The sequence below is a fragment of the Hemitrygon akajei genome, chromosome 21 (assembly GCF_048418815.1).
Source record: "Hemitrygon akajei chromosome 21, sHemAka1.3, whole genome shotgun sequence".
Classification (NCBI taxonomy): Eukaryota; Metazoa; Chordata; class Chondrichthyes; order Myliobatiformes; family Dasyatidae; genus Hemitrygon; species Hemitrygon akajei.
The window spans coordinates 12,368,576-12,390,384 of NC_133144.1; the positions used below are offsets into that span (position 1 = coordinate 12,368,576).

At 47.9% G+C, this 21,809-nt stretch overlaps 1 protein-coding gene across 4 annotated transcripts in view; it reads right to left on the reverse strand.

The window, feature by feature from the left end:
* tln2b (talin 2b) overlaps nt 1–21,809 on the reverse strand; it is a 353,394-nt gene that overhangs the window by 208,996 nt on the left and 122,589 nt on the right. For all 4 annotated transcript variants that reach the window (XM_073024834.1, XM_073024833.1, XM_073024835.1 and 1 more), the window contains exons 3-9: nt 18,400–18,561; nt 17,565–17,662; nt 13,800–13,929; nt 11,063–11,215; nt 8,163–8,305; nt 5,864–5,991; nt 991–1,054 (exon numbers count right to left, since the gene is read on the reverse strand). In XM_073024834.1, coding sequence (XP_072880935.1) covers nt 991–1,054; nt 5,864–5,991; nt 8,163–8,305; nt 11,063–11,215; nt 13,800–13,929; nt 17,565–17,662; nt 18,400–18,535 — 852 coding nt within the window. In that variant the 5' untranslated portion in view covers nt 18,536–18,561. The remainder of the gene's footprint in view (nt 1–990; nt 1,055–5,863; nt 5,992–8,162; nt 8,306–11,062; nt 11,216–13,799; nt 13,930–17,564; nt 17,663–18,399; nt 18,562–21,809) is intronic.

Below are 21,809 nucleotides of genomic sequence, written 5' to 3' on the forward strand. Positions count from 1 at the left end.
ACTTTACAACTCTCGAAGCTGAATGCCCGAGTACGGAAGGCAAAGAGCTCCATTCATAAAGCAGAATCCGTCGTGGGGATGGGGAGGGGAGTTGAAACGTCTGGCAACTGGGAGTTCCAGATGGCCACAGCAGAGGTACTCCAGACCCAGATACCCTCACCGACGTTGGGAGCAGTAAATGCAATCGTTTACACCGGGGGTCGGCATGTGAAGGGCCATTTAGAGCTCCGGATGGTGGTGGGGAAGGAGGTGGAGGGCCAGGTGTTACATCTCATATGGCTACACGGGTTCAGAGTCTGGGGATGGAGGGGGATCAATGGCGGAGGGAGGAGTGGCCCAGGCAGTCACAGAGAATGATTCCCTCAGCAAGTAGTAAGAAGGGAAAATGTGGCTTCTAGTGGAATCACTTGACTGAATGGGTGAAAGATGAGGACCAAGGGAACCCTATCCCCGTTGTGTCTGGGGAAACGGTGGGGTGGCGTGAGGGATGAAGTGTGGGAGATAGAGGACATGCAGTTCAAGGTTCCATCATAAACAGTGGGGGGGGGGATATCCCCTTTTCTGAAAAAGGAAGGACACCTCAAATCCTTGGAAATGGAACCAGTGCATCCAAGACAGAGGAACTGAGCAAAAAAAGAAAAAGAGGAAGTGCTGGGCCTCAGTGGAGAGACAGCAGCCAGAAGTGGTCTTGGACTGAATAAAGGGAGCACGTCTAAAGGCTGTGGTGGACTGGCGGCTGATACGATCAGCAAGGGAAGACCATCAGGACTCTATGTGACTGCAGATGTTCCAATCAGCCCACAGACGCAGATGCTGGGAAGTGGAGAACAGGCAGCAGGACATGATGGTGGGTACAGGACACACACAGTGGCTGGGGGAGGTGACTGCTGTCCAAGACTCAGTTCCACTTTGTGACCAGCAAGCTGGAACAGATCGGACCAAGTACTTCCTGAAAACTTATTTTCAGTGAATATGAAGCAGCTTCTATACCTGAAATATCCTTTTCTCTGCATTTCTCTGCTTGATGTATTCCTTGGGCAGAAACTCCTTCAGACTGGAAGACAGTGAGTGGATGTGTTAGAGTCAGCAGCCAGTGCCAGTCAATTTCAGCAGTTCCCATCACACCCACAAACCCTTCCCCTACCAAGGTCACAACTGTAATACTCCTACAAGTGTTTAACCTGAATCCACACTCACTCCCACAGCCCTCCTACCCACTTCCAGCCCTGTAACCAAACCCAAGCCCTCATCGTGGATTGGTATAGCAATTCGAATGAACAGGTACACAAGAAGCTGCTGAGAGTAGTGAATTCTGCCCAACACATCATGGGCACATCCCTCTCCATCACTGGTAACACCTACAGGAAATACTGCCTTAAAAAGCCAATGTCCAGCACCAGGTTCAAGAACAGCTATATCCCTTCAACCATTCGGTTCTTGAACCGACCTGCACAACTCCACTCACTACTTCAGCGTAGTAACACTCTGGCCATTTTGATCACTTTCTGCTAAAGTGCACAGATTTTATCCAAATTGTTATAAAGTGATTTACATTTTATATTTAGGCTTTTTGATGGATGCTGTGTTCCTGTGCACACATGTACTTTGTCTGTGATCCTGAAACCCACTTCATCAGATTGGCCCATTCTGCAGCCCCAACCAGCACCTTCCAACTTACATTCTGCATGGAGGCCGGTGACCAGTGGGGTGCCTCAGGGATCTGTTCTGGGACGCCTACTCTTTGTGATTTTTATAAATGACCTGGATGAGGAAGTGGAGGGATGGGTTAGTAAGTTTGCTGATGACACAAAGGTTGGGGGTGTTGTGGATAGTGTGGAGGGCTGTCAGAGGTTACAGGGGACATTGATAGGATGCAAGACTGGGCTGAGAAGTGGCAGATGGAGTTCAACCCTGATAAGTGTGAAGTGGTTCATTTTGGTAGCTCAAATATGATGGCAGAATATAGTATTAATGGTAAGACTCTTGGCAGTGTGGAGGATCAGAGGGATCTTGGGGTCTGAGTCCATAGAACACTCAAAGCTGCTGTGCAGGTTGACTCTGTGGTTAAGAAGGCATATGGTGTATTGGCCTTCATCAATGGTGGGATTGAGTTTGAGAGCCGAGAGGTAATGTTACAGCTATATAGGACCCTGGTCCGACCCCACTTGGAGTACTGTGTTCAGTTCTGGTCGCCTCACTACAGGAAGGATGTGGAAACCATAGAAAGAGTGCAGAAGAGATTTACAAGGATGTTGCCTGGATTGGGGAGCATGCCTTATGAGAATAGGTTGAGTGAACTCGGCCTTTTCTCCTTGGAGTGACGGAGGGTGAGAGGTGACCTGATAGAGGTGTATAAGATGATGAGAGGCATTGATTGTGTGGATAGTCAGAGGCTTTTTTCCAAGTCTGAAATGGCTAGCACGAGAGGGTACAGTTTTAAGATGCTTGGAAATAGGTACAGAGAGGGGTTAGTTTTTTTTCTTTACACAGAGGGTAGTGAGTGTGTGGAATGGGCTGCTGGCAATGGTGTGGAAGAGGATATGATAGAGTGTTTTAAGAGACTCCTGGATAGGTACATGGGGCTTAGAAAAATAGAGGGTTATGGATAACCCTAGGTAATTTCTAAAATAAGTACATGTTCGGCACAGCATTGTGGGCCGAAGGGCCTGTATTGTGCTGTAGGTTTTCTGTTTCTCAACTTGCAGAGACCTGGCTGCATGACGGCCAGTGGCATATCAACGCTCCTAAGTTTTGTTGCTTCTGATGTAATGGGTTTAAAGTGGTGGAGGAGAGACCGAAAGAGTACACACTGGAGGGCCCATTCACTGAGGCAATTTGGCTAGAGCTCAGAAACAAGGAGCTTACAATTGGACTGCTGGGATTAATAAACAGGCCTCCAATTGCCACAGAGAGGCGCAGTAGCAGAAATGGAGACAGATTATAGAAGGATGCAGAAACAAAAGGATTGGCACACTGAGGGGACTTCAGTATTTGTTGGAACATACAAAAGGCTTAGATGGGATGAGAATCCTTCCCTGCAGCCTGTGGCTGGCATCAGAGCAAGCAGCTGAGATACTATAGGAGCACTTTGTGTCGATATTTACCCTGAAGGAGGATTGTGAGGACACCGAAAACAAGGTGGGACCCGCCAATGTACCAGGACATTTTGTGACTGAGGAGGGGGAATTTTGGGATTAAGGTGGTTTACATGCCAGGATATTGAAAGAAGCAAGTGAGGATATTGTTGGGGCTTTGACAAGGACCTTTGTTTCCTCACTAGCAACAGATTAGATCCCAGAGGACTGGAGAGTGGCAAATGTTGTGCCTTTCTTCGAGAATAATCCAGGTAATTATTTGCCAGTGAGCCTCATATCAGAAGTAGGGAAGCTACTGGAGTCGATATGGAGGGAGCAGATTTATCCACATTTGGTTGGGCGTGGTCTGCTTATGGCTTTATGCAGGGCAGGTCATGCCTTATAAACTTGACTCAGTCTTTGAGGAGGTGAGAAGGGAGCCTATTGAGGATAAAGCAGTTCAGTAAGGCATTTGATAAGAGATCTAGGCTGAATTGCAAATCTGGATTCAGGACTGACCTGCCCAGAGAAGACAGAGAATACTGATGGAAGGCTGTCATTGCCTGCTGGTGTTCTGCAAATATTCATACAGAGACTTCCAATGTTTGTGATGCATAGCAAAGATTTGGATGAAAATGTAGATAAGTGAATCAGCAAGCTGGCAGATAACACTAGCAGGGTTATGGGCCGTGTAAAGAACTAGCAAAGAATACAGCAGGACATGGCTCAGTTACAGATAAGGGCAGATGGAGTTTATTCCTGTCAAGTGAGGGTGCTGCACTTCAGGACGTCAAATGAAAGAAGAACATATTAATGATGGACCGTTTAAATCATTGAGGTGCAGGAGGAACTTGGGGTCCAGATCAATAGTTTATTGGTAGAGGTGTTGAATAAGGACATCGTGATGCAGTTATATGAAACATTAGACAGGCAGTACAGAGAGCATTATGTGTCTTTCTGGTCACCCCATGTAGGAAGGACTGTGGAAAGGGGGCAGAAGAGATTTATAGGATGCTACATGGATTACAGGGCATGAGTCATAGGGAAAGGTTGGAAAACCTGGGATGTTCTCCCCAGCAACAAGAGAGGATTTTTAAATTATGAGAGGCACAGAAGGATAGAGTCTTTGTTCCCCAAAGCAGGGGAAATCCCCCCACTCCTGGGGCTGGTGGGAGTTTCTAAGGGGTTGATAAAGATACAAGAAATGGTGGAGGGGGGCTCTTGTAGCAAGGGGGCAGCTAAGGAATTACAGGCTTAATTAAAGAAATTAACTACTTAAGAAATTAGGAAATGAAATGGTCAGATCTTCTCTCAATTCAAATTCCGGACTGGGTAATAAAACCATTCCCAAACACTTGTAAGGAGGAATTAACAAGAAGCATTCAGGAAGAACTGATCTCGCTACAAAATGACTTTGAGCTGAAGCCAAGTTTCAAAAAAGCACGAGGAGCTTGGCTGCGGAAAGAAATCTCTGAACGCTAACTTGCACTATGGAAAAAGGTCAAGCTGTTCTTTATTGCCTTTGCAACATCATATTCAATGGAATGCGGTTTCAGAATAGTCGACCAACTCTTTTTAGAACAAAAAAAAACAGACTGCGAATGACAGAATGCGGGGTTCTGAGACTCCTGAGTGACATTCAGCCTGATGTGGGGAAGCTGCAAACACTGCACCAAACCCATCTCTCTCATTGAGGGGAAAAGCAAAGAAGTCGTGAATAGTTGGACTACTAATGTACACTCCAAAATTGTCAATGAAAACTGATTTTACTGTATTTAAATAAAGAAATAGTAATATTTGTACCTTAAAATAGACTTGAATAGTTTTTGCAATTATTTGTCACGACTTTGAACTTGCAGTTCCTATTTTCCTTCACTGTGCATTGTAAATCAAAACTCCTTATAGTTTTTATGTTACGGCTGGAAAGGGAAAGGTGCTGCGGTTTGGAAGCCAAGGGGGTGGTAACCCAAAAAGTTTGGGAACCCACTGGCACAGACAAGAGTCTGTTCCCCAGTGTAGAACTGTCAAACACCAGAGAACATGCTTCACAGGTTCGAGAGAAGTTTCAAGACAAAGAGAGATGCATGTTTGTTGAGGTGCCTGTGATGGGCGTAGCAGTGGAAAGCAGGCAGTGTGGTGGAGTTTCAGATGGACACATGAATACGATAGGGAATGGAGGGATATTGATGACACACAGGAGGACATTTTGTATAAACTGGCATCAAGGTTGGCACAGCATTGTGGGCTGAATGGCCTGCCAGTGCTTATTTATTTTATTTAGCGCAATAGTGCGAAGTGGGCCCTTTCAGCCTTCCGAGCCACGTTGCCCTAGCAACCCCACAACCCCGACGAACCCGAACCTAATCACGGGACAATTTTAAATGACCAAGCCTGCCCAGTATGCCTTTGGACTGTGGGAGTAAACTAGAGCACTGGGGCAAACCCACATATTTTATGGGGAGGACACACAGACACTCCTTACAGAGCAACGCCGGAATTGAATCCCAAACTCCGGAACGCCCCAAGTTGTAACAGCAAACGGCTACACGACCATGGCGCCTGTGCTGTTCTGTGTTCTATTGTCTTCCTGTCACATACCGAGCTTCCATCCTCCACAACCAAGCCCCATAGTCGAAGACCCCCACCCCGACTCTCCATCCTACGACTAACCAGCCCCTCCCTGCCGTCTGCTCATCAGCATGGGCCTAAGTGACAACACAGAACCGCCACCAATCACAGACTTTCCCTCACTCCCCACCCCAGACACATCAATACCACAGCAGACGTACTCCAGAAATCCAGCCTTGTGCTTGTGCTCGACGTGGGTCCCAAACTGGATGTGGGCCTGAATGCCACCAAACTCACAGGCTTTCTCAAAGGAAACTGGGTGTGACCCGTTCAGAATATCATCCCGTGCCTGTGAAAAAGAAAAATGCATGTCCAGTCAGCCACGGCTATAAACTCATCCCAGTCCACTTCATGGTAAGGGAAACTGGCTCCAGAGGGGCAGGGAGAGGGGACAGCAATGGTGACACTGAAACTCACCACAGGTCAGAGATTACCAACCGATTCCATCTCCTTTTCATGGGGACCACCATGGTGAGTTCATTATCTTTGGCAGCTGCCTCACAACGTAGGTGGGCAGCAAAGAGTCTCCAACTGCTCCCACATCTGCCTAAAGCTCTGACAGCCAATAGCTGTCAAGCAGTCCACACTCAAGCCTTTCAGATGTTGATGTGGAATGTCGGAGCTCCTGTCACCCTCCAGCACCAGCAGCACCCGCCACTGCGCACAGTTACCCTTCGGGGTATCAGCATTCAGACCGGCTATGAGGTCCACTTCTCTGGGTTGAGCTTTGAGCTCGGCCTGGGCAGAGTCCCAGCTCTCATTCCACCTCTCCTGGAGGAGTGAGAGAAAATCCAATTGATCATCTCCACAACCTTGATAGTTCTGGTCTTCACCGAGAAATTAAAACCCCAAGAGGCCCTGGGGCTAGAAACTGCATCCAGCCCAAAATGCAATATGACCGTGTCATGGCGAACACATGGCCAGGACACATCTGTGTGGCAGAGGCTGCACTGGGACTGTGAACACAGATAGCTTCAGACAAACTAAACACAATCCTGAATGGGCTTTCCGACTTGCTCTGGTGTCCTTTACCTGAACGTAGAGCAGGTTAAGCTGCACCCTTTACCTGAACGTAGAGCAGGTTAAGCTGCACCCTTTACCTGAACGTAGAGCAGGTTAAGCTGCACCCTTTACCTGAACGTAGAGCAGGTTAAGCTGCACCCTTTACCTGAACGTAGAGCAGGTTAAGCTGCACCCTTTACCTGAACGTAGAGCAGGTTAAGCTGCACCCTTTACCTGAACGTAGAGCAGGTTAAGCTGCACCCTTTACCTGAACGTAGAGCAGGTTAAGCTGCACCCTTTACCTGAACGTAGAGCAGGTTAAGCTGCACCCTTTACCTGAACGTAGAGCAGGTTAAGCTGCACCCTTTACCTGAACGTAGAGCAGGTTAAGCTGCACCCTTTACCTGAACGTAGAGCAGGTTAAGCTGCACCCTTTACCTGAACGTAGAGCAGGTTAAGCTGCACCCTTTACCTGAACGTAGAGCAGGTTAAGCTGCACCCTTTACCTGAACGTAGAGCAGGTTAAGCTGCACCCTTTACCTGAACGTAGAGCAGGTTAAGCTGCACCCTTTACCTGAACGTAGAGCAGGTTAAGCTGCACCCTTTACCTGAACGTAGAGCAGGTTAAGCTGCACCCTTTACCTGAACGTAGAGCAGGTTAAGCTGCACCCTTTACCTGAACGTAGAGCAGGTTAAGCTGCACCCTTTACCTGAACGTAGAGCAGGTTAAGCTGCACCCTTTACCTGAACGTAGAGCAGGTTAAGCTGCACCCTTTACCTGAACGTAGAGCAGGTTAAGCTGCACCCTTTACCTGAACGTAGAGCAGGTTAAGCTGCACCCTTTACCTGAACGTAGAGCAGGTTAAGCTGCACCCTTTACCTGAACGTAGAGCAGGTTAAGCTGCACCCTTTACCTGAACGTAGAGCAGGTTAAGCTGCACCCTTTACCTGAACGTAGAGCAGGTTAAGCTGCACCCTTTACCTGAACGTAGAGCAGGTTAAGCTGCACCCTTTACCTGAACGTAGAGCAGGTTAAGCTGCACCCTTTACCTGAACGTAGAGCAGGTTAAGCTGTACCCTTTACCTGAACGTAGAGCAGGTTAAGCTGCACCCTTTACCTGAACGTAGAGCAGGTTAAGCTGTACCCTTTACCTGAACGTAGAGCAGGTTAAGCTGCACCCTTTACCTGAACGTAGAGCAGGTTAAGCTGCACCCTTTACCTGAACGTAGAGCAGGTTAAGCTGCACCCTTTACCTGAACGTAGAGCAGGTTAAGGTGCACCCTTTACCTGAACGTAGAGCAGGTTAAGCTGCACCCTTTACCTGAACGTAGAGCAGGTTAAGCTGCACCCTTTACCTGAACGTAGAGCAGGTTAAGCTGCACCCTTTACCTGAACGTAGAGCAGGTTAAGTTGCACCCTTTACCTGAACGTAGAGCAGGTTAAGCTGCACCCTTTACCTGAACGTAGAGCAGGTTAAGCTGCACCGGGTCTCGGGAGTCCACGTTCTGATCGGAATAGAAGAACTTGCGCCTCAGCAGCAGGGTTTCATTTTCATCCACACCTTGTTCCCGGAACGTCCGACTGTGGTCCAACCAGTTCACTGCCGGAGACAGAAACATCATGAGCCACCCGCACACTTCATCCCAGCCACAACACGGACACCACTCACCACGGACGCCACTCACCACAGGCAGCACCTTCACAACTAACTCTGCACAGACACCCAAAAACCACACTGCCGACCCATTACACTGTACGACCCTTTGAATGAGTTCCAATTAGTCTCCTGTGTTACACCAACACCCTCCTTTAAGACCAGAAGATACATCAGAAGTTTCTCTGGCGTTCTGTATCATCGCTAGGCTTGTTGTTTCTGCTCTGTGCCCACAGCCCTCGATTCTGAAAAAAGTTAGGATCCATCAGTCTCAGCTCTCAGTCCTGGGGTGAAATGATTCTGAAGACTTACAACCTTTGTGAAGAAATCCGTTTTAATTTCAGCTCTGAACGGCTGATCATTTATCCTCAGGGAACAAGCCTGATTCTAAAACCTCCAAAGGGGAAGCAGCCTCTGCGAATCTGCACACATCACAGCACTCTCACTGTTTCAGGCTCCTTGACCAGTGACCTCTGGCTGCAATCGTTCCTGTGTGGTAGAGCCTGCCCTACCTCTCCATCCTTCAGCAGAGCCTGCCCTACCTCTCCATCCTTCAGCAGAGCCTGCCCTACCTCCCCATCCTTCAGCAGAGCCTGCCCTACCTCTCCATCCTTCAGCAGACCCTGCCCTACCTCTCCATCCTTCAGCAAACCCTGACCTACCTCTCCATCCTTCAGCAGACCCTGCCCTACCTCTCCATCCTTCAGCAGAGCCTGCCCTACCTCTCCATCCTTCAGCAGACCCTGCCCTACCTCTCCATCCTTCAGCAGACCCTGCCCTACCTCTCCATCCTTCAGCAGACCCTGCCCTACCTCTCCATCCTTCAGCAGAGCCTGCCCTACCTCTCCATCCTTCAGCAGAGCCTGCCCTACCTCTCCATCCTTCAGCAGACCCTGACCTACCTCTCCATCCTTCAGCAGACCCTGACCTACCTCTCCATCCTTCAGCAGACCCTGCCCTACCTCTCCATCCTTCAGCAGACCCTGCCCTACCTCTCCATCCTTCAGCAGACCCTGCCCTACCTCTCCATCCTTCAGCAGACCCTGCCCTACCTCTCCATCCTTCAGCAAACCCTGCCCTACCTCTCCATCCTTCAGCAGACCCTGCCCTACCTCCCCATCCTTCAGCAAACCCTGCCCTACCTCTCCATCCTTCAGCAGACCCTGCCCTACCTCTCCATCCTTCAGCAAACCCTGCCCTACCTCTCCATCCTTCAGCAGAGCCTGCCCTACCTCCCCATCCTTCAGCAGACCCTGCCCTACCTCTCCATCCTTCAGCAGACCCTGCCCTACCTCTCCATCCTTCAGCAGAGCCTGCCCTACCTCTCCATCCTTCAGCAGACCCTGCCCTACCTCTCCATCCTTCAGCAGACCCTGCCCTACCTCTCCATCCTTCAGCAGACCCTGCCCTACCTCTCCATCCTTCAGCAGAGCCTGCCCTACCTCTCCATCCTTCAGCAGACCCTGCCCTACCTCTCCATCCTTCAGCAGACCCTGCCCTACCTCTCCATCCTTCAGCAGAGCCTGCCCTACCTCTCCATCCTTCAGCAGACCCTGCCCTACCTCTCCATCCTTCAGCAGACCCTGCCCTACCTCTCCATCCTTCAGCAGAGCCTGCCCTACCTCTCCATCCTTCAGCAGAGCCTGCCCTACCTCTCCATCCTTCAGCAGAGCCTGCCCTACCTCCCCATCCTTCAGCAGAGCCTGCCCTACCTCTCCATCCTTCAGCAGACCCTGCCCTACCTCTCCATCCTTCAGCAAACCCTGCCCTACCTCTCCATCCTTCAGCAGAGCCTGCCCTACCTCTCCATCCTTCAGCAGACCCTGCCCTACGTCTCCATCCTTCAGCAGACCCTGCCCTACCTCTCCATCCTTCAGCAGACCCTGCCCTACCTCTCCATCCTTCAGCAGAGCCTGCCCTACCTCTCCATCCTTCAGCAGACCCTGCCCTACCTCTCCATCCTTCAGCAGAGCCTGCCCTACTTCTCCATCCTTCAGCAAACCCTGCCCTACCTCCCCATCCTTCAGCAAACCCTGCCCTACCTCTCCATCCTTCAGCAGAGCCTGCCCTACCTCTCCCCATCCTTCAGCAAACCCTGCCCTACCTCTCCATCCTTCAGCAGAGCCTGCCCTACCTCTCCATCCTTCAGCAGAGCCTGCCCTACCTCTCCATCCTTCAGCAGACCCTGCCCTACCTCTCCATCCTTCAGCAGACCCTGCCCTACCTCTCCATCCTTCAGCAAACCCTGCCCTACCTCTCCATCCTTCAGCAGACCCTGCCCTACCTCTCCATCCTTCAGCAGACCTCCTCTGCTCCAAGGAGGACTCCTCTCCACAACTGTAATCCCCATCCCATCGCCACTCTGCCACAGCATCCCTAACTTGCGATTTCCAGACTGGAAGGAGGGGCTAGCAATATTCTCTCTTCTGCCCTCTCCATTGGGCAGAAGATACAAAATCTTGAAAGGATATATTGCTTGAAACAACATAGCTTCAAATCAGAGCTTCCAATGTTTTTTATGACCAATTCCATTAAACAAGGGGTACCTGGAACCCAGTCTGTGAACCTCAGCTTTAGACAAGGACATCTGGGTTGGAGTACTCTTTCTTCTGAGTAAATACATCAGTTTATCGTTGTTGCTAATTCCCTAAGCCCCAATAACTCTGACGACAAGAAGTGCACTGACTGCCCCCATGAACCTACAGTCATCATCCGTGTGCAGCTTTGCTTTCAACTTCTCCATCTTCTTTTCATCCCGTAACAAGGTTCGATCTTTCTTCAGCGTGCCAGTCCCTTCATCTTTTTTCTCTTCAATAATGTCTTGGATCAATGAATATTCTTCATAGTTGGTGATGCCTGAAATCAAAGCAATACCATCAACCCAGGTACAAGGTGAGAGACCGTAAGAGTGACATGGTGGCAGTTTTGCAGCGAGACCACGCGTGTCAGAAGTCTCCACTCCAGACCTGCAGGTGGAGGGAGAGCACTACACTGTCAAAGTGCTGTCAGGTGTAAAGGAACTAATACGAGGAAGAGCCTGGGAGATCATGCAGATCTCCCTAGCTCCTCTCTGTCTCAAACAGACAAGGCCAGAACCAACACACACAAAACGCTGGTGGAACACAGCAGGCCAGGCAGCATCTATAGGAAGAAGCACTGTCGACGTTTCGGGCCGAGACCTTTCGTCAGGCCAGAGCCAATCAGGTCAGACAGCACTTGCATTGAGACAAAGAGTCAACATTTCAAACTAAGAGCCTTTGTCAGAATTAGAAAGTTGGCAATTCAGCTTTGCTCTGCAGGGAGGGCCAAGGGTGCAGAGAAAAAAAGGAATAGCTGCAGGGAGGGGTGGTTGTCCAATAATCGCCTTAGGAGCCATTTAGTTGGGAATTGGGAAGACTTAGGAATCCTGACAATTATTGCAGGGAGTACCACACAGAACAAGAGAAGCTTTAACACAAAGGAGGCATCATCGTATTACAGCATGGGGCATCGGAGTCAATTCCAGCACCATCTGTAAGGAGTTTGTACGTCCAACCCATGACCATGTGGGTTTCCTCCAGGTGCTCTGGTTTCCTCCCACAGTCCAAAGGTATACAGGGTTAGTTGGCTAATTGGTCATTATAAATTGTCCTGTGGTTAGGCTAGAGTTAAATAGGGCGGCTCATTGGTTTGGAAAAGCCTGTTCCACGCTGTATTTCTAAACAAACAAATAGCTATAAAATAAACAACTTTCCAGGACTCTGGTGGGACTGCACCTGGATTACGATGGTCTGCATATTTAACAAAGGATCTACTTGTGCTGAAGGCAGCACAGACAACTGCACACAGAAAGCGTTGGACATACTGAAACAGTAGTTCTGTTTCTCTCTACATCGATGTGGGCCAACCAGCTGGGTGTTTCCAGCGTTAGTTCCTGGGATGGAGGTGATGCAAGAAGAAAGGATGAGCCGATCCAGAGTCTCCACCCAGTGAGCTGAGAAGGTGAATGCTGAGAGAATGTCTGTTCAGGTGGGGGAATCTGAAATGCTGCATCATTACCCCAGGATAAAGCTTTGCTCACTTCACACAGAGATGAGGAGGAAAAACTTCAGAGGATTGTAAATTCTTGGGACTATTTCCCCACAGAGCTGTGGCGGTACAATCACAGAATTATCCTGTACAGAAACAGGTCCTTCGGGCCATCTCATCCAGAGTGATCAAGGTATCTACCCAAGCTAGTCCCACTTGCCTACGTTTGGCACACCTAAACCACCAAGGTATTGTCCCTCCAAGCTGTAACTGACAGATCAGCCACAACCTTACTGAATGACAGATGAGGTTTGAGGGGCTAGTTGTTCTCCCACTGCTCTGGTTGGAGAGGAGAAAGGAGAGAAGGGGCAAGAGCAGGTGTATGGGAAATAGATGAGATGCCACTTGGAGCCTCATCAACTACAGCAGACGATTTACTACCATCCCCTGAAAAATAGATGTAAATATGGAGTATGTGAAGATGATTGCAAGTGCAAATTGGTGGCAAAGACAATAATCCTTTCTGGTTCTCTGTAGTTCAGCGAGCATACCCAACCAGGTCATCAACGTAATGGAAATAAAAATTGACAAAGGGGCTCTGAATAAGATTAAAACTACGACCATTACAGTTATTGCACGGAAGGAAGGCAGAGCGCGTGCCCACGGAGTTGCCACTATGACTGGAGGAAGCAGGTGTTGAAGCAGACACAGTTCAGTGTCAGAGCGAGTGTGGTGGAGGATGGGGGACTAGGTGGATCTCCCTTCAACAAAGTAGTCTTTTGTTTCTGGTGACCTGGCTAACATTTATCCCAGAACGATCAACAAAGCTGGGCTTCATCAGACTAGAGTTTATCGGTGAATGGCTGTGGCATTTCTTACCTTGCAGCAATGACTGCACTCTCGGGGAGTGTAGGGAGCGTGGAGGTCACGACCAATGTTATGAAAATGCAAGCCTTTCATTTCTACTTACATTACACTGCTGGATCCAGGCAAGAATGTCAAATCCAATTGAGGGACCCTTGAGAATCAGGAGAACTGTCCAGTGGCCATATTCTGGTAAAGTGATGGGGAGACAATAGATCCAGACACCAGAACACACAGTAATGTGAAGGACAGAGAGAAGCAGAATCTCAGTATTAGGGCAGGGAGACCATGAGATATTCTGTCAGATTTTCCTGACCTGTTGTAACTCTCCTGTCCCCGTCCACTGACTGACCAAGTCAGCATTTGCAGATGTTCTCTTTCTGTTTATCTGGACTGCTTTAAACCTTGTTGGCCATTTGAAGGCCAAATCCATAGAGATCACTTGCACCACTGGATCAGCAGTACATGAACACTTGTCCAGCAGACAAAATGGCTTCTCAAATGCACTCCAAGCTGAACTGAACATTAAGTCAGCCTTCCGACCAGAGTGAAAGGGTGAAATACAAACCTATTCTACTGCAGATAGGTACGAGAAGTTCACCAACAGTTTTGGAGTCATCAATCATGACTGTCTTCACAGCTCCATCAAGCATCCTCACTTTCTGAGGCCTTTGCTTTTTCTTGTACTCCAGAACATCCTGAAGAAGAGAATGAAAATCAACTTGAATGTCAGCAACTCCCTTCACTGCTTTCCTTACAGACTGTGGATATTGCCATCGCCATGAAAAACAAGATGGACTCTTGGCCCCAAAAGGGCACCACAGTAATGTAGCTGAAGACTTATGGGGTAGGTTAGTTGGTCATTGTAGATTGTTCTGTGATAAGGTTAGGCCTAAATAGGGAGGTTTCTGGGGAGGGAGGGAGAGGCAGATAAAATCTACCTGATTATGATCTTGTACTGTATCCTGCACTGTACTTTTTCAGCAGCTTTTACACTGTATTCTGCATTGTTATGTTATTACCCTATTCTAGCTCAATGCACTGTGTAATGATTTGGTCTGTATAAACGATGTGCAAGACAAGCGTTTCCCCGTTTCTTGGTTAATATAATGAAAATAAACCAGTACCAATACATTCAGTCAGCCCCTGGAAACATCTTCACCAATCTGTGGATTAATCTCGTCAACACCCAGCCATCTCCCTCTAGTAATTCAACATCACTGCAGTACATTCTGTGTGGGCACTGGGAGGAGGGGACACAGAGTGCTCGCAGGGGCAGCTCCAGAGCTCAGTTCAGCTTGAGGAGGATTGGGGACATCCCCAGGTGCAAGGTGTGCACTCCTCCATAGAGTGTTGAGGAGAGGACTGAGAGGCACTGGAGTGTGACACAGATCCCAACGCTCGGTGTAGACAATGGCACCTCAATCATTTAAATGCAGTCAGACCGTTTTTTATAGTCACTACCTCCTTTTAGCAAAGGAGGGAGACAACCAGCCCTGTGTCATACCTGTCAGAGGGAAAATCTCAGCAGACAGTATTAAAGGCGTTACAGCAAAACTTCTGGAAAGTTCAAAGTAATCATGAAAAGAAAATATATTTGACCGATATATTGGAATTCTCTGAAGTAGCAGCATCTGAGGTCCCAGGTAACTGGAGGGGAGGAAGCAGAGCAGCAGGGAAAAGCCTGGTAATTACAGACCTGTGAGCTCCACATCACGAGTAGGGAGGTTACTGATGATCCAGGAATGGCAGGAATTAATCAGAGATAGACAGCATGGCCTTGTCAAGGGCACAACTTGCCCAGCCAGGCTGACTAAACTCTGAGCTGGTAACGAAGTACATTGACATGGACGAGGACACTGCAGTAGATGTGGTTTATATGGACGCAACAGTGAGGCCTTTGACAAGGCCCAACATGGGACCTAGGGCAGGCTGGTAAATTGAATCCAAACTTAACATAACAACTGGAGCCAGAGGATGAGGGCAGAGGGCTGCTTTTGCGATTGGATGCCAGTGACTAGTGGTGTTCAGTGATTGGTGCTGGGATCCCTGCTGTTTGCCGTATCGAAGAGTGATTTTGGTGTGGATGTGGGAGGCTAGATCTGTAAGTTCCCAGACAATATAAAGATGGGTGGAGTTGTTGACGGTAGGGAGAGTGGCCAGGGTAGAGGATGACATCGATGTATTGGTGAAATGAGCTGAAAAATGGCAGAGTTTAGTCCTGATAAACCTGACATACTTTGGGAGTACAAATGAGACCAGGACATACACCATGAATCCAGATCCAAATATCCTCAAGGATATTTCAAAGGTGGCAGCACAGGTGGTTAAGAAAGCTATGGGGTATCAAGTTCATTAGTTGGGGCAGTAACTACCAGAGCAGGAAGGTTACGCTTCAATGTTATAAAATCTTGGCCAGATCTCAGCTGGAGTGCTGTGTGAAGTTATGGTCACCACACTGATGAGCCCTTAAGAAGGGTCTCAGTACAAAACATCAATTGTTCATTCATTTCGGTCTGCTGAGTTTCTCCAGCATTTTGTGCGTGTTGCTCTCGGAATGACGTGATGGCATTGGTGAGGGTGTAGAGGAGATTCCCCAGGACGATGCCTGGATTGGTGTGTTTCACATGAAGAGAAACTGGAGAGGATGGGTCTGTTTTCCCTGGGACATAAGTATATAAAGCTGTGAGTGATATCGGGAGGGTGGACTGCAGGAAGCATCCCATCGGAAGAGAATACAACTAGAGGGTTTAGATTGAGGGTCAGGATGAAAAGAATGAGAGAGGAGAGAAGTGAAACATTTTTCAGCCTGAGATTGGTGAGCACCAAGAACACACTGCCACAGAAAGTGGTGAAAGCAGGGTTATTAATTGCACTTAACAATTTCCTAGAATCACCCAGACATAGAAAGCTATGGACCAAATGATGAGAGGGGGGATTAAAATGAAAGAGTGCCCACTGATTGGCATGGAAATGGTGGATCAAATGGCCAATCTTCCTGTTTTTCCCAACATAAGGAATTTGAACGCATGTTGAATTGGAGATCCAAGGGGCACTCAAGGTGGTGCTAGAAAAATCTGGGGAACAGGTAGGAGATGAACCATGTGTGCAAAACTGTCCTAAAGTTTAATTATTGCAACATCAACTGGTTCCCACATTACATTCTTTCCTCAAAGAACTTCGATACACTTGCCAAACATGATGTCCTTTTCAGAAAATCATGTCAACTTTGACCGATAATCCTGAATGTCCTTAAATTCATTCCAACATTCTCCGAATTACAGCTAAATGTCCTGAAGCTTCCCATTTTCTGTCTTCCTCCCCTTCGAATAGCAGTTACATTTGACACTTGCAATCTAAATGACCCTTCCCTGAATCTCAGGAATTTTGGAAAACTAACACTAATCCATTAACTATCTGATGGAAGGTTCTTGAACTGAAAAGTTGACACAGATTGTTTCTCTCCCAAGGAATACACCCGAACTTGCTGAATGCTTCAAGCAGTCGGTATGTTGCATCAAATAGCTCAGCAACTGAAGTATTGCTTCAATTTTCCAAAACATATGCATACACAAAAAAAACCAAAAAGATTCACTGGATGTTAAAAAGCATGCAATAACTGGCAGTCAGAAAACCTCAAGTCACAATATTTTAATATTCAGTTATTCTGTAATTCCCTCTCTTTATCCTCGCTGTTGGAGAGATCAAGAAAAAACATCAAATTCTGATTAAATGAGCCAAGTATACAATATACAAAGAGGACTTCACACAAGGACGAGCGATTGGAAACAGATTTTTACTATTTTCTATCACCCCCCCCAGGGAGTTGGAAAAGCTTTTTGACAAAGCTGCCTTGCCCGTGAAATTGTCCTTAACACTCGCTGCAGAACAGTACAGCACAGGAGCAGGTCTTTCAGCCAGTGACCATGATACCAGTTTAAACCAATCCCATCTGCCTGCACACGGTCAATATATCTCCATTCCAGGCTAGTTCATAAGTCTGCCTTTACTGCCTCTTAAACATTTCAATTCTATCTGCGTCCACCACCTCCCATGGCAGGATGCCCCTGGCACCCAATACCATGTATAAAAGCTCACCTTCAAAAGCTCCTTTAAGATTTTCCCCTCATCGTAAAGCTACGGCCTCTAGCATTTGCATTTCTACCCTGAGAAGAGAGACTGCCACTGCCTCTTGTGGCTTTATATACTTCTCTCGTCCATCTTTGTAGCCACTGTGTGTTTTAACGTGATCTGGGTCTCAGGGGAGTCGGCGTGACCGAAGGCACAACTGGTGGTAAGCTCCCACCTCAAGGCTGAGCAAGGTCAGGCTTACCCCATTACGAAGCATGTAATAATCCAACGTCCGACCAGATTCCAGCCAAATCCCCTTCCTCGGATCTTCATCCGACAGGAACAAACCATAATCAGAGGCTGAAAGGCAGGAAAGAATCATTGTTCAATCAACAGCATTCACATGTCCAGAGGTGACAGAGCTGAGTGTTTATCAGAACTCCAGCCTAGCCCTGACATGCTTTCCTTTGTTCCTCTATCTCAAAGTCAAAGCCGGTCACAGTCGAGATTCTTGTTGTTTGCACAAGTACATGCAAATGGAAAACTTACCTGAACCAGCACAACAGGCACATAGCATCAGATACACTCAAAGGATAATCCTCACCTTCCCCTTCGCCGTGCTCCCTGCTCCTGCCCTTGATTCACCTCATTCACAGGTTCCATCAACAACCTGCATTCCCTTCCAACAAGCAACATCTCAATAACATTCTTGTTGTCGCGCATCTCCGGTGCCTGGCTCCCTCTCCTCTGGATTCACTCCGTAACCTTTCAGGTTCTTCCCAACTCCAGCAGCTCCTCACTGTCACTGACCGTTGGTGCCTCACGAGCAGTGTGTCTCCAGATGCCGCACCCCATCTCCACCACCCCTCCGGCCAATCTTTTGGGTTATCCTTAAAAACTACCGTGATGCCTCCCAAAATCTTCTGTGTCATACCAGATGGCGTGAGGACACAGCCGCAAGCACCCTGGCTCAGCGTGTGCTACAGCAGTAGAAAGGAGACCGCCACAATGACACCAAAACTAGTCGGCCGGAATGCCCCGCTGTTGAGCTCCGACATCCAGCAAGTTCCTTTCATCTAGAAGACACACGGCCTCACCTTGCCCGATCTGCGCCTCTGGAACACGCTCCCGTATAATGCGGCACGCGTCGTACACCACTGTGGAGGGCTCGAACTGCATGGTCTTGATGACATTGCATTGGCGAACACAGATCTTCAATGAGAGGGCCACCATCTTGGAGATTAAACCCCTCACCACACCTGGGGAGAGAAAAGAGCTTCTTCACTACAAATGCAAACTCTTTTAAAACATACCTCAACAGATGGAAATCACTGCCCAGGTCCATTTACAATTGATCATTGCAGTCTGTACCTGGATAATGGACAGGTAAGAGATGTTCATAAGTGAATTTTGTCCTAAAACTGGAAAGTACACAAGAGATTATTCAATATTGTACCCATACATTTCCAGGGTTGAAATTAATAGGACTGAAAGCATATTACAACAATTACAAAAAGATGAGCGAGACAAACTAGTTCTTGTCATTTGTAGGAATGAACGTATGCCCAAATTTTTAATTCAGTAATATTGCAGGAGCTCACGGTGTGTCTGTAACCTGCAGATGAACTGTCCTTGCCCTCAACTCAACACAGCAGCCTTGAAGCACAGCACAAAGTGAAGCCAGGCCGAGAGCAGGGAAGGGAAGGTTCCTGATACAGCAACGCTGAAGGACAAACAAGTCCTTCAACATCGGTGGACGAAGACTGCTGACTCTGCTTCCCATCATCCGCTGACCACCTCAGCAGACTCTTCCCCCCATGACCAGGTTTTAAAAGTCCTGCTTCCTTTCTTCCTCAGAGAATTCCACTGATATGCCTACATCCCAGAGGTTAAAGACAAGCAACAGGTAGCAACATTGTGGGTTTGATGTTCTAGTAGGTAGTGCAAGACCTGGACTATGAATGTGGAGTTAGACCATAAAACACAGGAGCAGAATTAGGCCATTCAGCCCATTGAGTCTGTCCGCATTCCACCATGGCTGATTTATTATCCCTCTCAACCCCATTCTCCCGGCTTCTCTCCACAATCTTTGATGTCTTTACTCATCAAGAACCTATCAATGACATGGCTCCACAGCCGTCTGTGGCAATGAATTCCACAGATTCACCACCATCTGGCTATAGAAATTCCTCCTCTTCTCTGTTCTGAAGGACGCCCTCCTATTCTGAGCCTGTGCCCTCTTGTTCTTGACTTACCCACTGTATGAAACACCCTCTCAACATCCACTCTATCAAGGCCTTTCAATATTCAAAAGATTTCAGTGAGATTCCCCTTCATTCTTCGAAACCCCAGTGAGATCAGGCCCGGAGCTATCAAATACTCCCTTTATGTAAACCCCTTCACTGCCAGGCTCATTCTAGTGAACCTAAATGTTAACAATTGCATCATTGGCTTCTGTTGGCATGCAGAGAAGTGCCACCATTAATCCACGTTATCCTGGCATTCCCTGACAGATTAAAGAGACGGGACAGGGGTCGCAGACCATTCCTACTGGCAAAAATGTGTGAAATTGATTTAGGGTACTGAGTAAGAGGCTTAGAAAAGATTAAATGAAGAACTGTTACCAACCACTGAGAGATTGTTTTTTGGAAAACACAGTCTGACAGATCCATAAACAAATCTTAAGCAACACACACCAATTACTGTAAGAACTCATCGGGTCAAACAGCATCTACGGAGGGATATAAACAGTCCACAGTTTGAGGTGAGACCCTTCAGCAGCCTGAAATGCTGACAATTTATTTTCCCTCCAAGTTCCAGTTCAAATTTAATTATCATTCTTCCATTTATGAATATAGCCAAATCAAACAAGCACTCCTCCAGGGAAAGATGCAAAAACACACTGCACATAGAACAAATAACTCATTCAGCATATATGGTTATGACTTCAGAAAAACATAAGGTCACAAAGAAAAATTAATTATATAGCTCAAGTCCCTGAGTGTCATGACTGATGGTAAGTTATACTGATCCAGCTCGTTCTTCCACTGAACGAACACTGGGGGGCAGCACCGACAGGAAAGGCCAGGCCCCCAACCCAGGTACAGATTCTAGTGTGCCCCAAAGACACCACCTCAGTGTCTCCTCTCTTGGTCAGCTGCCACAGGCGAGCCCATGGCTTGGGCCTAGTCCTTATCCATGAACCAGAGTTGCAGTATTAGAAACATGGAAAACCTACAGCACCATACAGGCCCTTTGGCCCACAATGCTGTACCAAACATGTACTTACTTTAGAAATTACCTAGGGTTACCCACAGCCCTCTGTTTTTCTAAGCTCCATGTACCTATCCAGGAGTCTCTTAAAAGACCCTATCGTATCCACCTCCACCACCGTCACCGGCAGCCCATTCCACGCACTCACCACTCTCTGCGTAAGAAAACTTACCCCTGACATCTCCTCTGTACCTACTTCCAAGCACCTTAAAACTGTGCCCTCTCGTGCTAGCCATTTCAGCCCTGGGAAAAAAGCCTCTGAATATCCACACGATCAATGCCTCTCATCATCTTATACACCTCTATTCTACATTACCAATGTCCAAAACAGGGTCTTCCAAACACAAAAGTGTCAAAGACAATCACTCACACCTTTTCTGGAGCACGCACTGTCTCAGCACAACGGTACACGACAAGTCCAAGTTACAACACAACAACAGTAAGACCAGCAGCTCCCTTGTGGGATAGTCCAGCAGTACTTGATGTACGGAGTATCCAGCAGTGACTTAACCTGTTGAGTTCCTCCAGCATTCTGTGTGTGTTGCCCAGTCTGACAACGTGCTTAGAGGCAGAATTTTTTTTTACATGCAAGTAGTATTTAAATGACCACATGAATCGGCAAGACAGTGTGTGTGCTATAGACCAAGTGTACAAAATTATGAAGCTTTAATTTTAAAAAAAGAACTATTCATTTCAGATCTTGAATATCACTTTGAATGCAGTGTGTCCCAGAACATAACCAAACTACCAACACTGAAACTGCCAGATGTCAGAGGACAGAAAATAGGGACAGGGTACAGCCAGAAGAGAACAGGGGATAGGGGTAAAGCAAACAGGAGGTAGTAGTCAAGGGTAAAGGGGCAGGGGATAGAGATAGAGGAATGGGGGCAGGGACAGAGGACTGCGGACAGGAGTAAAGGGGCAGGGGGTAGAGCTATTGGGGACAGGGGACCGGGAGCAGAGGACAGGGGACAGGGGTAAAGGGACAAAAGCAGAAGACAGTAGCCAGGGATAAAGGGACAAGGGACAGGGAGCAGGAGTGAAGGGGCTGGGGGTGAATTGACTGTTTTTTTTCTGGTGCAGAAACCACAGAATGAGGAAATGAGACTAGTGCTTGAGGAGCGGGGGAAGGAAGCAATGACCCACATCCCAAGTTAACCCTCCAGTGGGGGGGGGGGCTCGGAGAAGGTCAGCGGACCCGACCTTTGACACGATACAGACCTGCCCAGCGACT